This window comes from Sphaerodactylus townsendi, linkage group LG01 (genome assembly GCF_021028975.2).
Source record: "Sphaerodactylus townsendi isolate TG3544 linkage group LG01, MPM_Stown_v2.3, whole genome shotgun sequence".
In the NCBI taxonomy this organism is placed as follows: Eukaryota; Metazoa; Chordata; class Lepidosauria; order Squamata; family Sphaerodactylidae; genus Sphaerodactylus; species Sphaerodactylus townsendi.
Window position 1 is genome coordinate 32,290,650 of NC_059425.1, and position 21,066 is coordinate 32,311,715.

General features: G+C 43.4%; 1 protein-coding gene across 1 annotated transcript; it reads right to left on the reverse strand.

Annotated features, from left to right (window-relative positions):
* Positions 1-440: 440 nt before the first annotated feature.
* DNAJC27 (DnaJ heat shock protein family (Hsp40) member C27) lies at positions 441-14,617 on the reverse strand. Its single transcript, XM_048517053.1, has 7 exons — positions 14,376-14,617; positions 13,554-13,636; positions 12,765-12,834; positions 10,662-10,826; positions 8,175-8,297; positions 5,886-6,046; positions 441-4,465 (listed from the first exon to the last, which is right to left on the reverse strand). Exons 1-7 carry the CDS (start codon positions 14,451-14,453, stop codon positions 4,333-4,335), a joined length of 813 nt encoding a protein of 270 aa, XP_048373010.1. The 5' UTR covers positions 14,454-14,617; the 3' UTR covers positions 441-4,332.
* Positions 14,618-21,066: the final 6,449 nt, after the last annotated feature.

The window sequence follows — 21,066 nt, forward strand, 5'->3', positions numbered from 1 at the left end:
GGGACATGTTTCCCCACTGCCTTGAGGGGCAGTCTAACAAATGCCATGTTGTTTCTCTTCTTTAGGCCTGGCTTCAGAATGGCACGATGCTGGTAGCCAAAGGAAATGAATAGTCCAGGGACCAGAAACAGCAAAGTGACCATGACTTATCTCAAATCACTCAGTGAAGCAGGGAGGGTCAGAATCCAAGATGTCCCAACTATAAAGCTCATTCTCCCATGACTGGACCATCCAAGGTCAACTTTTTGGCCAGCAGCCGTTGCTCTGCTTTGGTCATGTCCCTCCATGCTCCTGAATTACTCAGATGTCAAAACATCAAATTGTTCCAACAGACAACTGTGAAAGTGAATGAGGACCTCAGATTCCAGTTAGACACCAAGAAAAGAGAACTTTGCGCACAACAAAACAGCAAAAATATTACAATGAAAAGCAAAAAGAAGTGAGGTTTAAATCAGATTTAATTTGGTAAAAAAATACATAACTTCAAAAGAACATAAGGTTTTCTATACAAGACCATGCAAGTGTCATCATTTATGTGTTTCCCAGCAGCTCACATCAGGTTCATCTATACGTTTGACTGATGAGTAGTGAGCAGCATTTGGGTTAAGTAGCACTAAGTTTAAATACAGTGCAATCAAATCCATATGTAGCTGCACACGAAGAAGGCGGAGGGAGTCTCTCTGCATGGCAAAAAAAAAAAGAGAGAGCTTCATAACAAGATTTCGGCCTTTGTGGCTCCGAGCTTAGCTGTCCTCCTGCTAAAGCACTTTTTGCTCTTTCAAAAGCAAAGCCTGCCTTTGCAGAGGAAATTTTCCACCAAAATGCTGTCTGGAGATTCTCTTGCAAGGCCATTGGCACTCAAAGCTCTTGGAAGGGACAGATGCAGAACTACCTTTCATCTCGTCCCAGCCATCCGCTTCCACTGAAGCCCCCATCTCATGCAGGCTCCCTGTTCTCTACCTGCCCAACCCCTGGCTATGCAGGTTGCACAGCTGAAGCAAGAGCTGCAACAGCACCCAAAAGAAATGATCTGCATTGGACAAGTTCCTCTTCCACTGGCTTTGCACATGTCTGGCTTAGCATGCAAGCATGAAACTCAGGGCACAATGAGCTGCTATGCAGACACAATCACAGGGTCAGAGCAAGCCTGGCTATATTAGTGTCAAAATAACTGATGCTTTCATCTTTTCACATTGCAGTTTGGTTTTGCCATCAACCGAGTAACCCTCATGTCTCAGATCAGGACTGCAATGCGTTCTGCAAATGGAGAATAGCAGTGCACGCATACGTTTGCGGCTTCAATAGGATTGCATGAGTGAAACTGCAAAGCCTGGACATGTGGAATCAAAATGGTAATGAGAAAAGGGAATCTGACTACAGAACCAAGGAAAAATCAAATTCTCATTTGCATAAGGGAAGATACCAACTTTAATCCCCCCTCCCCCCAACCTGGTCAGTTTAAAGTTTCCTGGGCTGTCATGATTGTCCTTTTCTACTCTTAAGTACACAACTTTTGAGGGTAGGGGGAGAATTGGCCGAATAGAGAATTGCCAGAGACATCCACAGTCTGTTTTACTGGCACCATTTCCCCGGGGCAGCCCTTCAATTGCAGTGGGAAGCCAAGCACAGGGACTGCAGAACCCACTCTGGTCCGGTGGCAGTCCTTCTCATGAATGACAAACGGGATGACCAGTGAGGGCTGAAGTGGCCTCCAACACATCTGGGTAGCAGGGATTCAAAAGCTGCAACAGCACAGAGAATGAGCAGGGGAGGGGTCTTCCAGAAGGAAAAAGCACCATAGCAGGTAACATCTGTGGGTCCCAAGGAGAAGGCAGAGCTCATCGAGGCAACAGAATATGCACAACACACCAGGCAAAAAAGTGCAAATGCAAAACTCACAGCAACCCATCAAGTCACAGGGATTGTACAATACAAGGCATTCACTGTAGTCTGAAGACCAAGCTTCAGTTTCAAGGGAAAGTGAGGTGGGGAAATGCTGTTAGGGATGGGCTGGCATTTACAGGCATAAAAACCACTGCCCAAAGGGCAAAGAGACAGGAGATCAGTGTTTAAAGTGCACACCTGGATCGACATGTATTTATATATACACTGCAGAGATTTGTTTCTGGGTGGCAGGAGAGCTCTCTCTCTCTCTCTCTCCAGATCATTTTTACCAAAACCCTAAATGATTTGCATTGCAGGAGTAACACTTGCTCGTATGTGCAACCCTACAGGGCTCCTCTCCACCCATCTCAAAGCAGCAGGGCTGCAAAGAGAAAATCTTGGCCCTCTCCTGACATATAATGTTTGGTGGTCTCCTGATTATGCTTAAAATGATGCATGAAACGTGCAGCTACAAAGGTCACTTCATGGGTACTTATATGGGGAGATGCAGCAAATTCAATCTTGCCCTCTAAAAAACAGCATATGCCCCAATACACACACAGCTCCCAACTCCTCTCTCCTCAGGTATCCATTAACTCTCTTAGGGAGTGGGAGAAAAGGAAACAAATAAAAGTGCAAGACAAAGAAGAGAGTGACACCCCCCACCCCACAGTATGTTTTCATTTGTGTGCAAGCAGACAATGAGAGAATGGAAGGATGGCCAAGATGCCGCCCCAAGCATCCCATTGACAAACCAAGTTGCCAGCCAGCCAGCCAGGCACACACACACACATTTCCCAAAATCACTATATTATACTGGCTTTTGGAAAAAATCATGTGACCAGTCCATTGTAATATAATTACACATGTATTCATACATAGGAATTAACCCCTAATAAGGTCGAAAGATTTGTCAGAGCTGGGACTGCTCACTCCTCTCCCAGGCTTGAGGAGAGTTCTTTTGGCACTTCAGATAACCCAACCCACCCACCTGTTTGCAGTATACTTGCTTCCTTTTTATTGAGCCACAGGGTGAAATCTTACCAACAGCAACCATCAGAGAGGGTGTTAGCAGTATCACAAAACACTGTGGGAATGCCACATCCACCACACTGTCCCAAAATTCCAGACATTTATATCCACTGTAAATAACCCCTACCTATTTTCAGGGACTACAGCTTGTGTCAAAGAAACTCCAGTAGAGGATTTCATTTACAACAGAGGCTGCGGTGCAGACAAGTGAGGGAGTAGGCCGGAAGTCCGTCCTGTTCCTGCAGACCACCCCAACTTCAGGATGTACTTGGGAAGCACTGCTTTTCTACTATTTACCCTGTTTCCCAGGATGTTCAAGAAAAATAACACAAAACTGTATGAAATTATTGGAAAGCATATTTCCTGCAATTTTAGACTTGAGAGAGACATTAATATGCAACCAGAGAGATTCCAAATAGTACCTCGCTGAACTCAAGTAGCTTTTTGAATTCAAGCTGAACAAGGTTTCTTTATCTGCTGAGGACCAGTACCTGGTTTACATTAGGAAATTTGGGAGAGAAATCAAGTGCTTGGTAAACCTTGGTATGGTAACTCTAATGTGGGGAAAGAAAAAGATCAGTATTTCTGGATATTCTGTGCTTCAGCAAAGCAAAGATAACACACAGCACAGAATATCCTAGGGCTGAACAAATCAAAACCATGAATTGGGCAGTCTGCTTTTTGACATGCTATACTATACACTTACAAGCTACGATAGCTTCCAGAGATCCAGTCCTTGCTGCCAGGTTTTCTTATCCACAGAAATGCAAATAAGAGCCCACAATTGTTAAGAAAGGGCCACTGTCAGTCAGAATATACACTAGGTGTCATTCATGGCCCTCCAGATGTTATGGACTACAGTTCCCATCATCCCCTGGCCAGCATAACATCTGGAGGGCCACGAGTTTGACACCTGTGAATGCAGATGCTGGCCAATCATTGAGGAAGAGGTCCCAAAAGGCAATTCAAATGGAAAGGCAAGTTGTCAGATAACAGGGTCAAGAGACAGCAGAACTGTGGTAAGTCAGATCAGGCTAAACTTTAGATTATCAAGTTTGGGATGACAAAACACAGAGATGCCACAGGAAGAAACCTGTTCACAGATGTTTCCTCTATTTCAGAATTGGCCCAATCCAAGGCAAATTTCTCTGCAAGGGAAAAGAAAATACATTATAGCTGCCAGGGCATTCAGGAATCCATCACAGAGGTGCGGTCCGCTCCAAGCTGATTGCTGAAGTGGAGGAACATTTTTTGGATGAGCAAGGTGCACGTGGAGAAGGGGAAGTGCCCCTACTTGTTCCTTACTGTCTTCACGCACACAGGAGTCGGCCCTAATTGTCTGAGCAGGAAGATCTGCAGGAAGAGACGTATCCTTCTCCAAAGGATCACCAACTCTTGGGAAAGCCTCTTCCCGCTTCACTTGATGTTTTTGAGCAAAGCAGTCCGTGCATTGACAACAGCTTTGAAGGCATCCTCACTGCCTGGGGCCATGCATTTGTCTGGATGGAGCAGCACTGCCAGCTTTCGATAGGCTTTGTTCACCTCATCCCTGGAAAACAAGGCAAGAGCTGAGTAAAATATGTGAACATGGTTATAAGCATCAAAAGGCAGTATCTCCACAATACAATGTACTGACGTTATCTGAATATTGAAATGTAAAAACAACACATTTGTAGCATGCTTTTGAATGTCCAGAGCACTTTATGTACATTCCTACTAACAAAAGCCCTACAAAGTAGATCTGTGTTATCCCCATATTGCAAATGGGGAGCAGGCCGTAAGAGAGTGTAGTTTGCCTTAGGCCACCTATTGACACTGTTGGAAAGGCAAGATTTAGGTAAGTACTTCCTGTTACCATACATGGAACAAGAAATGCCAGATGTTCAAGCTAGATTCAGAAAAGAAATAGGCACTAGAGATCATATTGCAAATTTCGGGTGGTTACTGGAACATACTAGAGAATTTTAGAGGAAAATCAGCTTGTGCTTCATAATTACAGCAAAGCTTTTGACTGCGTGGATCATGAAAAACTATGGTTGATTTTAAAAGAAATGGGTACGCCACAGTATCTGAGTGCTTTGATGCACAACTTGTTCCCTGAACAAGAGGCTACTGTTAGGACAGGATACAGAGAAACAGAATGGTTTCCATTTGGCAAAGGTGTTAGACAAGGATGCATCTTATCTCACTGTTTCTTCAATCTCTATGCAGAATATATCATAAAGAAACATGGATTTGATTTAGATGACAGTGTAGTGAAAATTGGTGGAAGGAACATTAACCATTCGAAATATACAAATAACACAATGTTGCTGGCAGAAAACAGTGAAGACTTGACATGACTCCCGATAAAGGCTAAAGCAGAAAGAGTCCAAGCAGGATCACAACTCAACATCAAAAAGATAAAGTAATAAATACTGACAAATTGCACAATTGACAATGAAGAAACTGAAATTGTTAAAAAGTTCTCTATTCTTTTAGTCTCATAGTTAGCATCCTAGAGTAGCTCCTGTAATTCACAAAGAAGGGACTGAGCCTGGGACCCTCTGCGGGCAAACCAAGCACTCTTCCCCTAAACCTTGTGACTACTGCAGTAGCAACTAGGAAGCTAAACAGTGCCATGGCAGCCAGTCTGCTTTGCTGTGTTCTCTTTTCCTTGGATGACAGGTTGGGACCAATGGTCCACGAAATGCTCAAACATGACTAACAAAGAACTGATAGGGCGATGGGTTATGGACACCTGTAGCCACAACAAGAGGCAGGTAAAGATGTGGTTGTTTACAATTGTCACCGCCACCTGAGTACAAAAAAGGAATGACTGCCAGTCAAACTTGCCCCACAAAAGAAACCAGTTTCTCCTCAATAGCTCCAGGAAATCTTTCCCTTTGTGGCTCCAACCCCACAGCTTTGTCCACAGTCACTTCCTACTCTCCTAATTCCTCCTGTCTAATGGCCCGAGCCTTTGTTACCTTGTAGCCCCCGGCTTGACACCCAGCATGTCCCAGCTGTCCTTGCTGCTGCGGATCCTCCGGATGGTGTCTGCTTGCTCTTTGGTAAAACTGATGCTCATGCTGGCTGTGGGCCGTTTCCCACCATTGTCACACAAATCAACAATAGCAGAGTAGAAGGTCTGCAAGCAGGCAGAAGGAGGTGAGCACAGTTTGGTTTGAAGCTGCTGCTTCACATTCCTGATTTTACCTGACCAGGTTCAAAACCTTCTCCATATTTTACTGCAACTACTCCTTTGTCTCTTGGACACCCCTCAGTTCCCACATATAACTGAGCTGGGAGGGAGGGTTAATTTGTTGCAACACTGGGTATTATTTATTCATGTGTAATGTTCTCCTGGCAACTGAGTGGTAGGGATCGATAATTACAGAGTTAGCTCGGCTTGGTCTCTCTTTGGAGGCTCTTTTGATGTTTATCTCCAAAGAAATTATGAGGGAAATTAAAATGCGCCTTCTTGACCAGGAACAATATCTTTTAAGCTGTGCTGACATCATGTTCCTCCCATTCACTTTTCTTGGGGTATAAGACTGCCAACTCCAGGTTGGGGAAACCCTAGATATTTGGGAGCTGGAGTCTTGGGAGGCTGTGGTTTGGGGATGAAAGGTACCTCAGCAAGGTATAATGCCATATAGTCCATCCTACAAAGCAGCCATTTCTTCCAGGGGAACTTAGGGAGCTGGGGATGTTTAGTCTGGAGAAGCGAAGGTTAAGGGGGGACATGATAACTACGTTTAAATATTTGAAGGGATGCCATGTCAAAGAGGGAGCAAGCTGGTTTTCTGCTGCCTCAGAGACTTGGACACGGAGTAATGCATTCAAGGTGCAGGAAAAGAGATTCCACCTAAACATTAGGAAGAACTTTCTGACTGTCAGGGCTGATTGACTGTGGAATTCACTGCCTCGGAGAGTGGTGGAGTTTCCTTCTTTGGAGGTTTTTAAACAGAGGCTGGATGATCATTTGTCAGGAGTGCTTTGATTGTGCGTTCCTGCATTGCAGGGACCATGGCCCTTGATGGCCCTTGTGGTCTCTTCCAACTCTATGAATCTATGATCTCTGTTGTCCAGAGATCAGTTGTGATTCCAGGAGATCTCCATCTGGAAGCTGTCAACTCTACAGGAGGGGGGAAATTCACCCGTGATTTTAGAACAGATGGCATCATTGTATCACCACAAAAGCAGAAGACTGTCAGAATTAACTAACCTAGGAAGAGGTTGTTTCATTTGTCTCTTTGTGAATCCTTCCAATGAAGTGATCCACCTAGATCAGTGATTCATGCAGAAACATAGGGGATGTGTTCCGAAAAGCATGGAAGGATAGTTCTTCATCTTACACATTCTAAAACTAAGCCTTTTGGGGTATAAGACGGAACAGTGATGGCAACTGTAAACAGTGGCGGAGTGGCAAGGGGACAGGGGGTGCATCGCGCACCGGGCACATGCCTGGGAGGGCGAAAAATCGTCCCCCGGCCCCTCCCCCTTTTCCTTGTGCCCCCCCGCCCCCTTCCCACACTTACCTTAGTTCCTTTTCTTTTTCTAGTACTTTTGCAGGCTGAAAAAAGCGGCCTATTTACAGTTCAGGCTCAAAAACTTTCTGAGGAACTACAGTTCCCAGGAGACCTTGGGGCTCACAAGGTCTCCTGGGAAGTATAGTTCCTCAGGCAGTTTTTAGCCTGAACTGTGAAGAGGCTGCTTTTTTCCGCCTGAAAAAGTACTAGAAAAAGAAAAGGATCTAAGGTAAGTGTGGGAAGGGGGGCGGGGGGGTGCCTCAGGGGGCCATGGGGGGGGGGCGGAAAAAAAACTGCATACCGGGCCCAGCTACACCTCTGACTGTAAATCAAAAATAACATAACAGAAAAGCCTCTGCCAGAAATAATCCGAAATCAAGAGGAAGAAAATGGACAAGGCTACAGAATAATTAGAATCCAGCAGTGACAGACTAAATGAAGCTCACTGGGTTCTCATAATAACAAAAGGCAAGAAGGAAGGATCATGTATACCACCTAGAGCCCTGAGGACAGATGGGATAAAAATGTAAATAAATAAATAAATAAAATCCCAGCAGAATCAATTCATGTCAACTCAAAGTTTCTAGGCTGCTAGGCAGACAGAAATGAAAAGCACCTCTCGTACACAGGCCCCAAAACACCACTTCAGAGAGTTCTCATTGTGGAGAGCTTATAGCATGCCATTTATTGGCGCCACAGAGAAAAACTGTTGGAAGACTACCACTTTGGCATATCAGTTCATACCTGGAACATTTCGTTGATTCCCTCTCCAGACTGCGCTGAGGTCTCAAAGTAAAGGAAGCCCCTGCTTTCTGCCCACAGTCGTCCTTCACTCTCATCGACAGAACGGAGCTTAGTACAATCAATCTGAAACACAAGTAAGAGAAAACCGTGAGCCTGCTTTCCAGCTGACCACCCAAATCAGCCTCTCTTTGTGAGAAGGCTTCAAGATCCTACACCTCTGAGTCATGCTATGGACCATTTGCAGAACTCAGATTTATCATGAAGGTATAATTGCATCCCAATTGCAAAGACAGAGCAACTGTCGGATATCAGAGAATTTCTAAATATTTCTAGTCCTCATAGTTACAGATATGATTCAGGATTACCATATTGAAATCCAAGGTTTAACAAATTCCAGGTGCCAATTGGCATGTTGCCTAGAAATTGTATCTTGGTGGCTGCTAACAGCTCTTAACAATGTCCTCTTTTCCCCCTCACCAACAATAACAAAAGGGAGTTCACTAGCTTTGGAAACCTCTGCCCACTCCTCAGAGTGGATATTTGTAGCATGAAAAGCTATAATGTAATACTCACAGTGCATTAATGCACTTTTAAGTAATGGAAGCTGTAGGCCTGCACTCTTGAGAACATCCTCACTGAATCAAATAGGTCCTTAAGTATATCTGTAAATTATCCTCTGAGTTCTACTTGGTTTTGTTTACTACAGTTCTGCAAAAATAGTGTTCATATAAGAGTTAAAGTTTAGCTTGCTGTGATGGCGACGACAACTGGGGTTATCCATGTACTTTTAGAACTTTTCTCGTTGAATTAATAAAATTATGAGAACCTGTAAAAAAAGGTTAAGATTAGGTTTTGTAGTAGCAGGAATTAGAAAGTGTGGCCATTAATCTACAAAACCCTTGAGGCAGAAAAATGAATCTGGCTCCTAAATTTCTGGACTAGCTCCCAGTTACACAGAAAATTAGTCAAGGCCTGCCTTAAACAGCCCCATCCAGATGAGAGGAGCCAAATGGGCTATGGAAGAGGTGCTGAGTTGCGCCAACGTGTTTGCCCCCTCCGCTGGTGGAGAGGGCAAAAACACCAGTGTCAGGGTGCCTCACAGCAGCAAAACCCGGAAGTGGATGCCAGCGTGAGGGCATGGAGACCGGGGCATTCCTGAGTGTGGGCTCCCAGCTGTTCTTTTGAGCCAGGAATGCCGTGGCTTAAGACTTGGACTTATACCACCTGAAAGCATGGCATAACTCTGTTCAGCCCTATGGAGGGCTTTCCAGGCGGCCAGGGTATTTTTCTTTTTGCTGGTTCATCATGCCACTGGAGGTCCTCTGGAGGCGGTGTGGTGGCATGACAGCACACCGTCCCCAGCTGCCAGAGCCCTTTGGTATTGTGCTGTTAGTCACACAGATTGCGGCCTTGTAATCTTCATTTATGCAACATTATTTATAATATGCAATTTAGGCAGACTAATCTGGCATTTCTGATGTAAGGGTCTTCAACAATCCTTATACCTTTTCTACCCTATGAACAGTGAAGGAAGAAGTAACAGAAGCTCTTCCCACATGACTACTTGCCATTGTGATACAATTCACATCAAAAGCTACATGCAGCTTATTTGAAGAAAATAAAGCAGTAGGAGTTTTGGATTCTGTGTAGATACTGTGACCCACAGCAAAATGCCTGAAATACAGACTCCATTATCTCAGATCACCTAAGGTTTTGTGAATAAATCATACGATAAATGGTTTTTCCCTTGTAATGAATTATACTATTTTGCATATTATTCTGCCTTTCACTATAATATTCCTAAGGTGAGAAACAGCAATAAAATAACAATAATCCTACCAGAAAGCAATAATAAAAACAGTTAACACACAGCAATGGCAGAGAGTATGAGCATCTCTAAGTGGCATATTCAAGAGATGAAACAGAAATCCAAGATCTGGGAGATTCCTTGTGGGAGATGATTCTATAGACTTTCAAAACACACAGAAAAGCCACCATGGCCACCTTCACAGATACTTGCAATTAATTGTTGCTATACCATTTGCAGCAGGAAAGCTGGACAAGAGTGTCCTGGTAGCAAAACTCTAACATGCTACTGATTCAACAAAAAATTATTAAATTTAAAGAATGAAGAAAGGGTTTTAAAAAATATCTTCTACCCTCTGATTTCATAAAACCTACCCACTACATTGGATCAATCAATCAATCAATTTTAAGGCCAATGATAGCCAAAAAGATAATAAAAAATGAGACACAATGGTGGCTGTAATTCGTATGGTTGTGCCTCCATACGTACAAACTGCATGCATGTTTTAAGGCTCCATTTTAGCGATAAGAATTGACCAGTCTTCCATTAATTTGTCTGATCCTTTTTTGAAGTCCCTAATTCACATTAGCAGAGGCTCACTGCTAAAAAGTGCTCTATGATTAGAGGGTATCAGCTTAAGAACAATATTACAAGCAGATATTATACTCCTCTTGGGTTACCTTGTTGGCACACACCACAAACACAATGTTTTCCATGTTTCCATGTGGTCCAAGTTCCTGTTTCATTTCAGCAAGCCATGAGTCAAGAGCATCAAACGAGTCCTTCTGCCCAACGTCGTACACTAGGATCACCCCCTGGGTGTCTTTATAAAACTCATTGCGCACCTATTCAGAGGACAGAATCAAAGAAGCTGGTTTCTCAGGGCCCTCAGGATGCACTAAGGCAGTGGTTCTCAACCTGGGGGTCGAACGACCCTTTCACAGGGGTCGCCTAAGACCATTGGAAAACGGTCTTTTAAAATATTTTATATATATCAATTTTATGGTTGGGGGTCACCACAACATGAGGAACTGTATTAAAGGGTCGCGACATTAGGAAGGTTGAGAACCATTGCACTACGGAGAAGAACTGACCACAATTACCACAAACCACCGTTGCATGAGTTTGGAGTCTACAAGACCGTCTCTTAACACATGCATCTCAATGTACAATCCAATACCAACACAGAACTGACAGATGTATTAGCATCTATTCTGAATTGAGAGAAGCACTGGAAGAACATGGTAATCACACACCGTAATGCTTGTTCTTGAAATAGTGCAATCTGCCTAAGAATGGGCAGTAGGAGCGGTTAAGGGCAGTGTTGGGATTCAAACAGTTTAACAATCGGTTCCAGTGGTGGGATTCAAATAATTTAACAACTGGTTGTTTGCAAGCACCATTTTAACAACCAGTTCTGCAGAAGTGGTGTGAACCTGCTGAATCCCGCCACTGGTTAAGGGGATGTGTGTCCTCTGTCTAGAAGTAAGGGGATATGATCACTTTATACATGATGGTTTTTTACAGATAATATAGAATATTTGAGCATGGTAGAATGGATAGTGACCATGAACTGTAAAAAAAAAGTAAATGTAAGATCAAATTCATATTTTTTGCTACCATATATTGCATCAATCCCACTCTCTCCAAATTTTAAAAGGCAAGCATATCAAAATAAGGGTACCCCAGGACAGGTTTAACCTGTCTACCAACTATAGCTGGACATGTTACATATTTCCACATAATATCTGACAGCTGTTATAATTGCAAGCCAATTGACAATTTAGTCACAGTCCTTCAACTCACAATAGGATAATGATGTGGGTCTCAGCAATCAACAATTGATTGTGGCATAGTGGTTAAGAGTAGGTGCATTCTAATCTGGAGGAACCGGGTTTGATTCCCTGCTCTGCAACTTTAACTGTGGAGGCTTATCTGAGGAATTCAGATTAGCCTGTGCACTCCCACACACCCTAGCTGGGTGACCTTGGGCTAGTCACAGTTTTTCAAAGCTCTCTCAGCCCCACCCACCTCACAAGGTGTTTGTTGGGAGGGGGGGAGGGAAAGGAGATTGTAACCCCCTTTGAATCTCCTACAGGAGAGAAAGGGGGGATATAAATCCAAACTCTTCTTCTCTTCTAAATGTACATCTAACACAGGTACAGGAATGGCAACTATGTTAGCACCTGTACTGAGTCATGAAATAAGAAATAAAATGAATAGTGCTGGGCAAAAGGATGTCCCATGTACTTAGACTTACAATAGATCTCCAGGATCTCAAGCAGAGAAAGCTACTACCTGAGATCCTTTAATAGGATAACAGTCCAATCCAGAGATGGCGGGTGGGGATGGCACCACTCTGACCCCCTCCAAAGGACTTTCCTGTGGTACAGGAAGCCCAAAAAGTAAAAAAAAGTTTTTAAAAGTCCCCAGGGGAAAGAAGACACAAGGTTTGAAAAGGCAGTGGAAGCCAACCAATGTCAGCTCCAGCCCCAGGAACACTTAAGGAGCACGCCCAGAAACACTGATACAGAGCTGAGTACCGTGGCTGGGTGTTCTAGGGCCCCACAGTGGCTGAGTGCCTGCAGATTTGCCCCTCTGCTGGGAAAAGTGCCGGTGCTGCCTCCAGAGGGGAATTCGCCCCCCCCCCTCCTCTGGACTGGGCTGCCCAACTTGATTTCCAGGCCCATTCTTGGCCTACAAATCATGAAGTCATCTTTCCCAGAGCCAGGAGTTCTGTTCTGAGCCTTGGCTACACCATCATCCACTTTTCTCTCAGTTACCTCATAGAAGAAGGGGTGCCCAGCCATGTCAAAGATGTTCACCTTAATTTCTCTGTCCCGAACCTGCACTCTGAAAGAAGAATGGAAAAAGCCATCAGATCCAAGAACAAAAAGCTCTTTCTCACTCTTTGTTTTTAAAACAGAACAGGCAGTAGCACAGATGAATTCTGCTAAACTGCAGGCGAAACATTAGGAAAAAGATCTACCAGACCATGGCCACACAGTCCGGAAAACCCACAACAATCAGTGTGTTATATTTGTTTAAAATTGGATGAGAAGACCATCTGAGAAGCATGCTGATAACTCCAAAAAAGAACTGGGGAATGAAATGCAAAAGCAATTTAAAACATATGTTCCTTCCATTTCTTTTCACTGAGGTGCTATCTACCATCACAGAAAGAGCTGGACAGACATTCAAAACCTTCTCCAACCATCCCCAAGGGATGCATTTGGTTGGAGAATATAGTATGCATCACAAGATTCTCAGAGATACAGCAGAAGTTCCTGAGCAGGGATTTCTGGCATCATGGTTACAGAATCACTGACCACCACAGTTATGTATCTAATCTGCTGTGACCCCGGACTGTTCAATAACGACTCTGTATTCATCATGTATTATGAAACAGCATCAGGAATAAACATTCAGACTTTAGAAGATGACTTGTAATCTGTCTTATTTCACGCGCATGCATTTTTCTCTGGTTCTCATATTGGATTTTATGTTATTACAGTTACTGTATTACAGCTACTGAGTGTGTTTGTTTGCTGTCATAAGAGAAGGGTACTCACTTGGTGACGCCATAATCAATGCCAATTGTTGCAAGGTACTTGGGCACAAATCTTTTTTCACAGTATCGCTTTATAATACAGCTCTAAAAAATAGAACAACAGTGAACTTTATTCAGTTGACCAAGTCATCAACACAGCTCCCGCTGCTTTCTGCAATTTGCAAAGGCTATGTCTAACCTTTAAAAAATCTCCTGCTTGAAAATATGGCCAATCAGCCTTTTACATTTAAGCAACACGAAATATACATACAACCCCAAACACTGACTCCTCCCATTTTGAAACACTACAAGCTGCCAAAATTTCACGTGACTTTCCTCTTTCGTTGCTTTAGACACTGCTATGGAACCTTACTGAATGTCATATGTAGGAGCAGGGAATCAAATCTGGTTCTCCAGATTAAAGCCTACTGCTTTTTACTGCTACACCACACTGCCTGCCAATTCATATTATACTTCTATTTTACTGTTTTCTGTATTTTGATTGTTTAGATTTGACTTTATAATCATTTATCATTATATAATTACAATTTATAATTTTTCAGATCTGACTTTATAATTCATCTTGGGTACTTTTCAGGAGAAAGTCAGGATATAAATGTTTTAAATTAAAGGTAAATAACGACTGTTTGGTCTGTGAGCATGTCCTTCCCCTCAGCCAGTGTCTCTCCTCACAGCCTTTACAGCTGGCGACAGGATTTGCGCCCACCGCACCATCCCACCGCAACTGTCAATCCAGCTCGGACAGTTATAGGCACACCCGATTGGTTTCTCACCAAGTCACTCAGAATCCTGCGGACCAATAACGCGCCTGCCCATCCATTACCTTGCCAACCTCCGCGTTGCCCATGGAGATGACTTTAATCCTCAACGATTTGCGCGGCTCCTTCCGTTTCGTCTCCATATCCGCGCGAAGGGAACCCGCTTCTTTAGCCAGCGCTGGATCCGATTCAGAGAGACCCGCCTGGACCGCCGCACGGACTGTCTACCCGGGTCTTCTCGCCCTCTACCCTGCTTCCCATGGTCCTGGCACTTGACGCTGCTACCGACGCTGCTGCAAGAGCTGGACAGAGCTCCGCGAGTCTTGGAGATGTCGCGAGAATTGAGAAAGAGCCCTCTGCACGCACGCGAGAGCTAAGAAATCTCGCGAGACTGAACCAGAGTTGTCTTGTCTGTCTCAGACCTACTGGTGCGGGCGCGGGAACTGAGTTGCTAGTTCAGTTCTTGAGTCCGGAGAGAAGCAGGGTAGGGGGGTGTTAGCCATATAGACCCTAAAGAACTGCAATAGAATAAATAGAAAATCTGCCAGGTCCCAGAGGATCTTCCAATTCTTTAATAATTTGCATGGTTTGAAAAGCAGAATAATGCTTCATATAATCGTTTTTCAAGCCAAAGTGGTAAATGTGGTGGCTTTCAAAAATGATGGGGTTCAAGTTATATGTACTATATAAACTGGGGGGGCTGTGGTCTGTGCTACTGTGTATAGTTTGCTGTGGGTTGGCTCCCGTAGTTTGGTTTTGCATTACTTAGTGTGTCATGTTAACATGCTCAGTTCTGGGTTGTTGTTTTTTATGTGCAACCCAAATCTTATTTCCTGTCGGGTTTATAAAATGGCCCATCTTGTTGATTGTATTGACTGACTTTGTGTAATCTGCTTTGAGTCCTGGTGAGAAAGGTTTACAAAAAATAGATAAAGGTCCAAGCACCAGGTCATTACTGCTCCATAGGGTTATGTCACTTTACCCCCAGCAAGCTTGGTCATCATTTGGAAGAATGGAAGGCTAAGCCAACCTTGAGCCAGCTACCAGAAACCAACTTCTGTCGGGATTGAACTCAGTTTATGAGCAGAGTTTTGACTGCAATACTTCAGGTCATCGTTCTGTTCCTTGGGGTGAAACAGGCAGACTATAAATTATGTAAATAAATCTGTAATGACGATTCTTATTAGGGCCATGTATATCCCAAGAATGGTATACAAATCTGATATGGGGGGATTCAGCACTTCAGGAAGCAAAGGGTGAACATCATCATTCCTCTCCATTTACAATTGCTTCTTACAGCCAGCCAAAAAGACTTATCCCTGCCCTGAGGATAAAATTGTAAAGTATTTCCCAGACCCTTAAAGTGGCACATGATAAACAGAATTAAATATGGTATTAAGAAGTTGGCTGATAGCCATTAGATATGAGAGTCTTATTGAATGTACACCTGAGATTTTGTGTTGTGGGCATATATTACTAGTTAATTTCTTTGCTACTTGTCTGGAAAATGGGATCGAGGCAATTTACATAACAGAAGATTAACATTTTAACCTTTATATTAATAAAGGTGTGTTGTCTGGAATGTTGTGAAGGGAAAGGGACTGTGAACTATATTAATATACATAATATGTACTATCAGTTGCTGTATATATTGCTTTGTAATTTCTGAATTGCTTAATGTGTCATGTTGATGCTTCTGCTTTGTTTCTACTTGGTTTCAAATTCCTCCAGTCCTAACCCTATTATATTGTTGATTGTACTGATTTACACTGCATATTCTGTCTTGAGTTTCAAAAAGGTGGGCTATAAATAATTAAAAAAATATTTGGGAAGAATTGGAATACAGGTTAAGTTCTTTTTGTTGCTGTAATATTATTCATTGTGGCTGCCCTTCTGGAATTCAGAAATGTTGATGCTGTGATGTTAAACTTTGGGAAAGGGTGTATAAATTTCCCTTTTCCACAAACATCAGATTTGATTGTTTTTTCCTCTAGATTGCATTTATGTGTTCGTTACCATTATTTTGCGGAGGGAGTTAGTAATTTTTATTACTTTGTGCTTTGCCAACTGCTTAGAGCTTACAGGTTAGCAAAGTACAAACATTTTAAATTAATCAACCGTCTGATCTTAGAAGCCTGCAGTGTCAGAAGGGTGGATGCTGAATGGCGTTACTGAGTGGTGAGTGGGAAGGATTTGTGGACCCAGTTATCTTGGAGAGAGACCTATAAAATCTATAAATAAATAATGTATGGGTTCAGAATGTTCCTCTTCACATCTGTTGAAAACTGTTTCTTGAACATTTTTCACTTAGGTTCTGTGCTTCATTTTCAATGGTGTTAGGAAGTGGTTTTTTTCCCTGCTTTCCCACAGTGTTGTGGTTATTTCTGGGTTTTATCCAGCTGCTGTACAGTCTTTCCCAAAATTGCTGTGCCGCAGAGCTTTGGGAAAAATTGCAGCAAAGCCTAGATGACTGCTATATTTGTGGGAAAGGTAAGTTTACCTGATCCTGCCCACAGGGCGGTTACTTTCTATGATCCATTGGGGGGTGTTTCTTAATCTTCAGTTTAATATGTTATATATGATTTCATAATAATCTCTGTGTGAGGTTTTCTGAATTCCTGGTTTTCACATTCCATTCCCTGTGGGGTATGAGAGTAGCCACTGCCAGAGCATTAGGGAAGAGAACCCTGCCATATGAAACTAAAGCAGCATCAGGCTAACCACACATGCCTGTCCCTGTGTGGTGTAGTGGTTAAGAGCAGTGGACTCTAATCTGGAGAACCGGGTTGGGTTCCCCAGTCCTCCACGTAAGTGGTGAACTGTTATCTGGTGAACTGGATTTGTTTCCCTGCTCCTACCCATAAAGTCTGCTGGCTGACCTTGGGTTAGTCCAAGGGTCTGCAACCTGTGGCTCTCCAGATGTTCATGGACTATAATTCCCATCAGCCCCTGCCACCACTGGAAAATTGGCCATGGTGGCCTGATGGGAATTGTAGTCCATGGCCTGATGGGAATTGTAGTCCATGAAGATCTGGAGAGCCGAAGGTTGCAGATTCCTGAGCTAGTCTCTCAGAACTCTCTCAGCCCCACCTACTTCACAAGGTATCAGTTGTGGGGAGAGGAAGGGAAGGACTTTGTAAGCCACTTTGAAACTCCTTATGGTTGAGGAAAGCAGGGTATAAATCCAACTGCTCTTCTAAGATTGGTGGTATGCTTCCCTACTAGGAAAACTTCAAACCTGTTCTCCAGGATAAGGATTTTGCAGTGCAATAACACCATCTAGTGTATTGTTGCAAGTAATGTATCCCATGTTTCTCAGCCTCAGTATTATGCTTTCAAGATACATGACCCTCTGATCAACAGAAAATCAGGAATAGGGCATTTTAGCATTCTTTAGTGCAGCCAGCTCCCTGACCTCATGTGAAGGGGGAGTAGATCACTATCCGTTTTGAGTCATAGCTGCCATTCTGGGCAATGGCAGGACTCAACTCTTTTGCAAAACCAGAAGTACTAGTGATCCTTAGGATGGGGTACAGGGTTATTTATTTATTTTTATTTTTTTCAGATTTATATCCTGCCCTATCCCCACAGGGCTCAGGGCGAGTCACAACAGCTTAATAACAATTCATGTAAAACATTTAAAAATAAGACCATATAAAAATTAAAACAATCGTACAAAAAACTCCAGTCACAGTTTTACAATAGTGAGTTGTTACAAAACAGATGGCGGAGCATAACCCCTTCCAAATCATCCTACCGCCCACATGCCCCCCGAGACCGAAAGAAGGTGGCTATATTCTTGATTTGAATAGAAGATAAGATTAGCCCTGCTGGGCATAATTGGCCATGCTGGTAGGCTCAGAGCCCAGCTTCAGGCTCACTCATGCCCCTGCCAGCACGGCCAATTGGCCATGCTGGCAGGGGCTGATGGGATTTGTAGTCCATGAACATCTGGAGAGCTGCAGATTGCAAACCCCTGTCTATTCACGGGCTGGCTAGATGGAAAAGGCCTGGTGTAACAGCCAGATCTTGCCCTGACCTCCCCTGGCAGCTTGTTCCACTAGGCCGGAGCCAGGACTGAAAAAGCCCTGCAAGAGCCCTGGCTCATGTTGAAGCCAGCCAGACTTTCAGGCCAGGGATCCCTGAAAGGTTAATCTCCGATGAGCGGAGGAGCCTTTGAGGGCAATATGAAAGGGAGATATAAAACGTGTGTGTTTATTTGATTGATAGGTTGCTCTTCTCCCACAGGCTCAGAGCAGCCTACAGCAGTTATATCACATATGTCAATGAAATATTCCTATGGTATCCTAGCACCTCAAATCTGAGTGATAACATTCTAATACCACCTTCCATACCAAACATCTTTCATTCACTTCAGAGGGATGGGGGAAAGGAGGCCGGCTCAATAGTATAAACTCATGTGTATACAGAACGCCAACCAAGTATTAGCTGTTACACACACACACATGCACACACACACACACACACCATACTCCCTAAGCTATGCACAGATGGTAAAGCTGCCCTGTGATCCTTGGGTCAGTGGAGCTGAGGAAATACAACTGTAAATGTGACTGGCAATCTGGATTAGAGTATTTACTATTGGTCTCCAAATGTACATTTGCTCAGCAGCTGCCACTGTTTGCTAAATTACTTCTTTATAACCTGGCAATAGAACTCCAAGATGAAGAGTAGCTTGAGGAGTGCAGGCATGTACCCCCTAAGGTCATGGGCAGGTCACTACATGACCAGTTTGTGTAAGACATGGAATAATTTGCTGTTCATGTCATCTTTGTACCTGCATATTGTTTGCTGTAAGTTGGATGTAATTTTGCAACATTTAATGTGTCATGTTAACATTTTGTTTTATAGATTTCTGGATGGTACTAAAAACCCAAATCCTATTTCGTTATTTATTGAATCCTGTGGATTGTGCGGACTCACTCTGTGTAATCCACCTCCAATCCCAGTGAGAAGGGTAGGCTATAAAAAACATAAATAAAATAAATAAATACAAGCCATTAGACTATTTGAAAGAACCAGCACTAAAAACAATAACAAGAAGCAGAGCAGGAACTAATAAAATGTAATGCAATTAAGGCAGAGAAAATCTAATACAATTGAGGCAGAGAAGTGGCAAGAAATCAGTTTAAAAGCTGCTGGAATTTTAGACAGTCTTGGCCTCTTATTGAAAGGTACACAATTATGGTGACCAGTTGCGCGGGGGGAGGGGGGGGCTCCAAACATCTGTGGAAGTGGCTAAGAAGTCCCTTTTCCTCATAAAGAAAAGTTTGAGATGAAGGCCACAGTGTCGGGGCATTTTATATCTGGGGTGCTTTAAAAAAAAAACCCTTTCAAAGTTTAAAAAAGTTAGCCTGTCAAGAAGAACTTTTAATGTACCATTAATTATCTTTTTACGCAAGGGAATATTTATAAGTGTAATCCTTGAAGTACAGCAGACAAGAAAACACTTTAAACTCTTAAGGGCATTAATAATAATAATATTTCGATTTCGAATACCTTTAATGGCATATAAATAGTTTAAGATTAACTTAGCAAGATAATAAGCTTAAGGGCATTACAAAAATGATTTTAGTAAATCCGTTAAAGCATTTGGCAGGAAGGATTCTCCAACCAGAATCTGAAGCAGCTTACATTGTTCTCCCCTCTTCATGTTATCTTCACAATAACCCTGTGAGGTAGGTTAGATTGGGGAAAAATGTGATTGGCAAGCTTCCATTGCAGATTGAGGATTTAAACATGCATGTCTCAGATCCCAGTCAGACATTCTAAGTACTACAAGGTGGCCTTGCTGGCTCATACCCTGAAAAGCTTTCATAGCTAGTAGCCATCAATAGACCTGCTTTAGAAAAAGTCTCTGTGGCACTTGTACCTTGTTCTAATAGGAGGAGGAGTAGTAGTTTTGGATTTATATCCCCCCTTTCTCTCCTGCAGGAGACTCAAAGGGGCTGACAATCTCCTTGCCCTTCCCCCCTCACAACAAACACCCTGTGAGGTGGGTGGGGCTGAGAGACCTCCAAGAAGCTGTGACTCGCCCAAGGTCACCCAGCTGGCGTGTGTGGGAGTGCACAGGCTAATCTGAATTCCCCAGATAAGCCTCCACAGCTCAGGCGGCAGAGCGGGGAATCAAACTCGGTTCCTCCAGATTAGATACACGAGCTCTTAACCTCTTACGCCACTGCTGCTCCTAATACAATGTTCCCTAACCCTAGGACTGTTCTTGTAGTTCACTTCTTTCTGTGCATGGAATTTTTATCAACCAGGCATCAGCTCTAAGCCCAGGAATTAAATACTTGCAGCTTTTTATATTGGTGCTGTTCCTGTTCTTTTAAGGTTAGCACCACTTGCAGAAAGATAGCAGGCAAAGTTACTTTGTCCCCAGGGCAAGAGAAGCTTTGTCTGCTATGTTTCTTCGTGACAAGCCTGCAGTTAAAAGCACAGGATGAGTTGAATCTGAGCTAGGCCAGGAAGAGGTAGGTTGAGCCCAAGGCTTTAGTACTCAGTTTTCTGTGCAAATATCAGCTCACTACTGACATCACATCACTAGGGTGTTTTGCCATTGCCTTTCCCATTCATCCATACTTTACCCTCAGCAAGCTAGGTACCAATTTACCAACCTTGGCCGTTTCCGCATGGGCGGAATATGGCGGCCTGGGGATGGCAAAAACGCCGTTCCCAGGCCACCATTATCGCGACAGGGCTTAGCTGCATCAAGAAGCCAGCGCCGCCGCGACC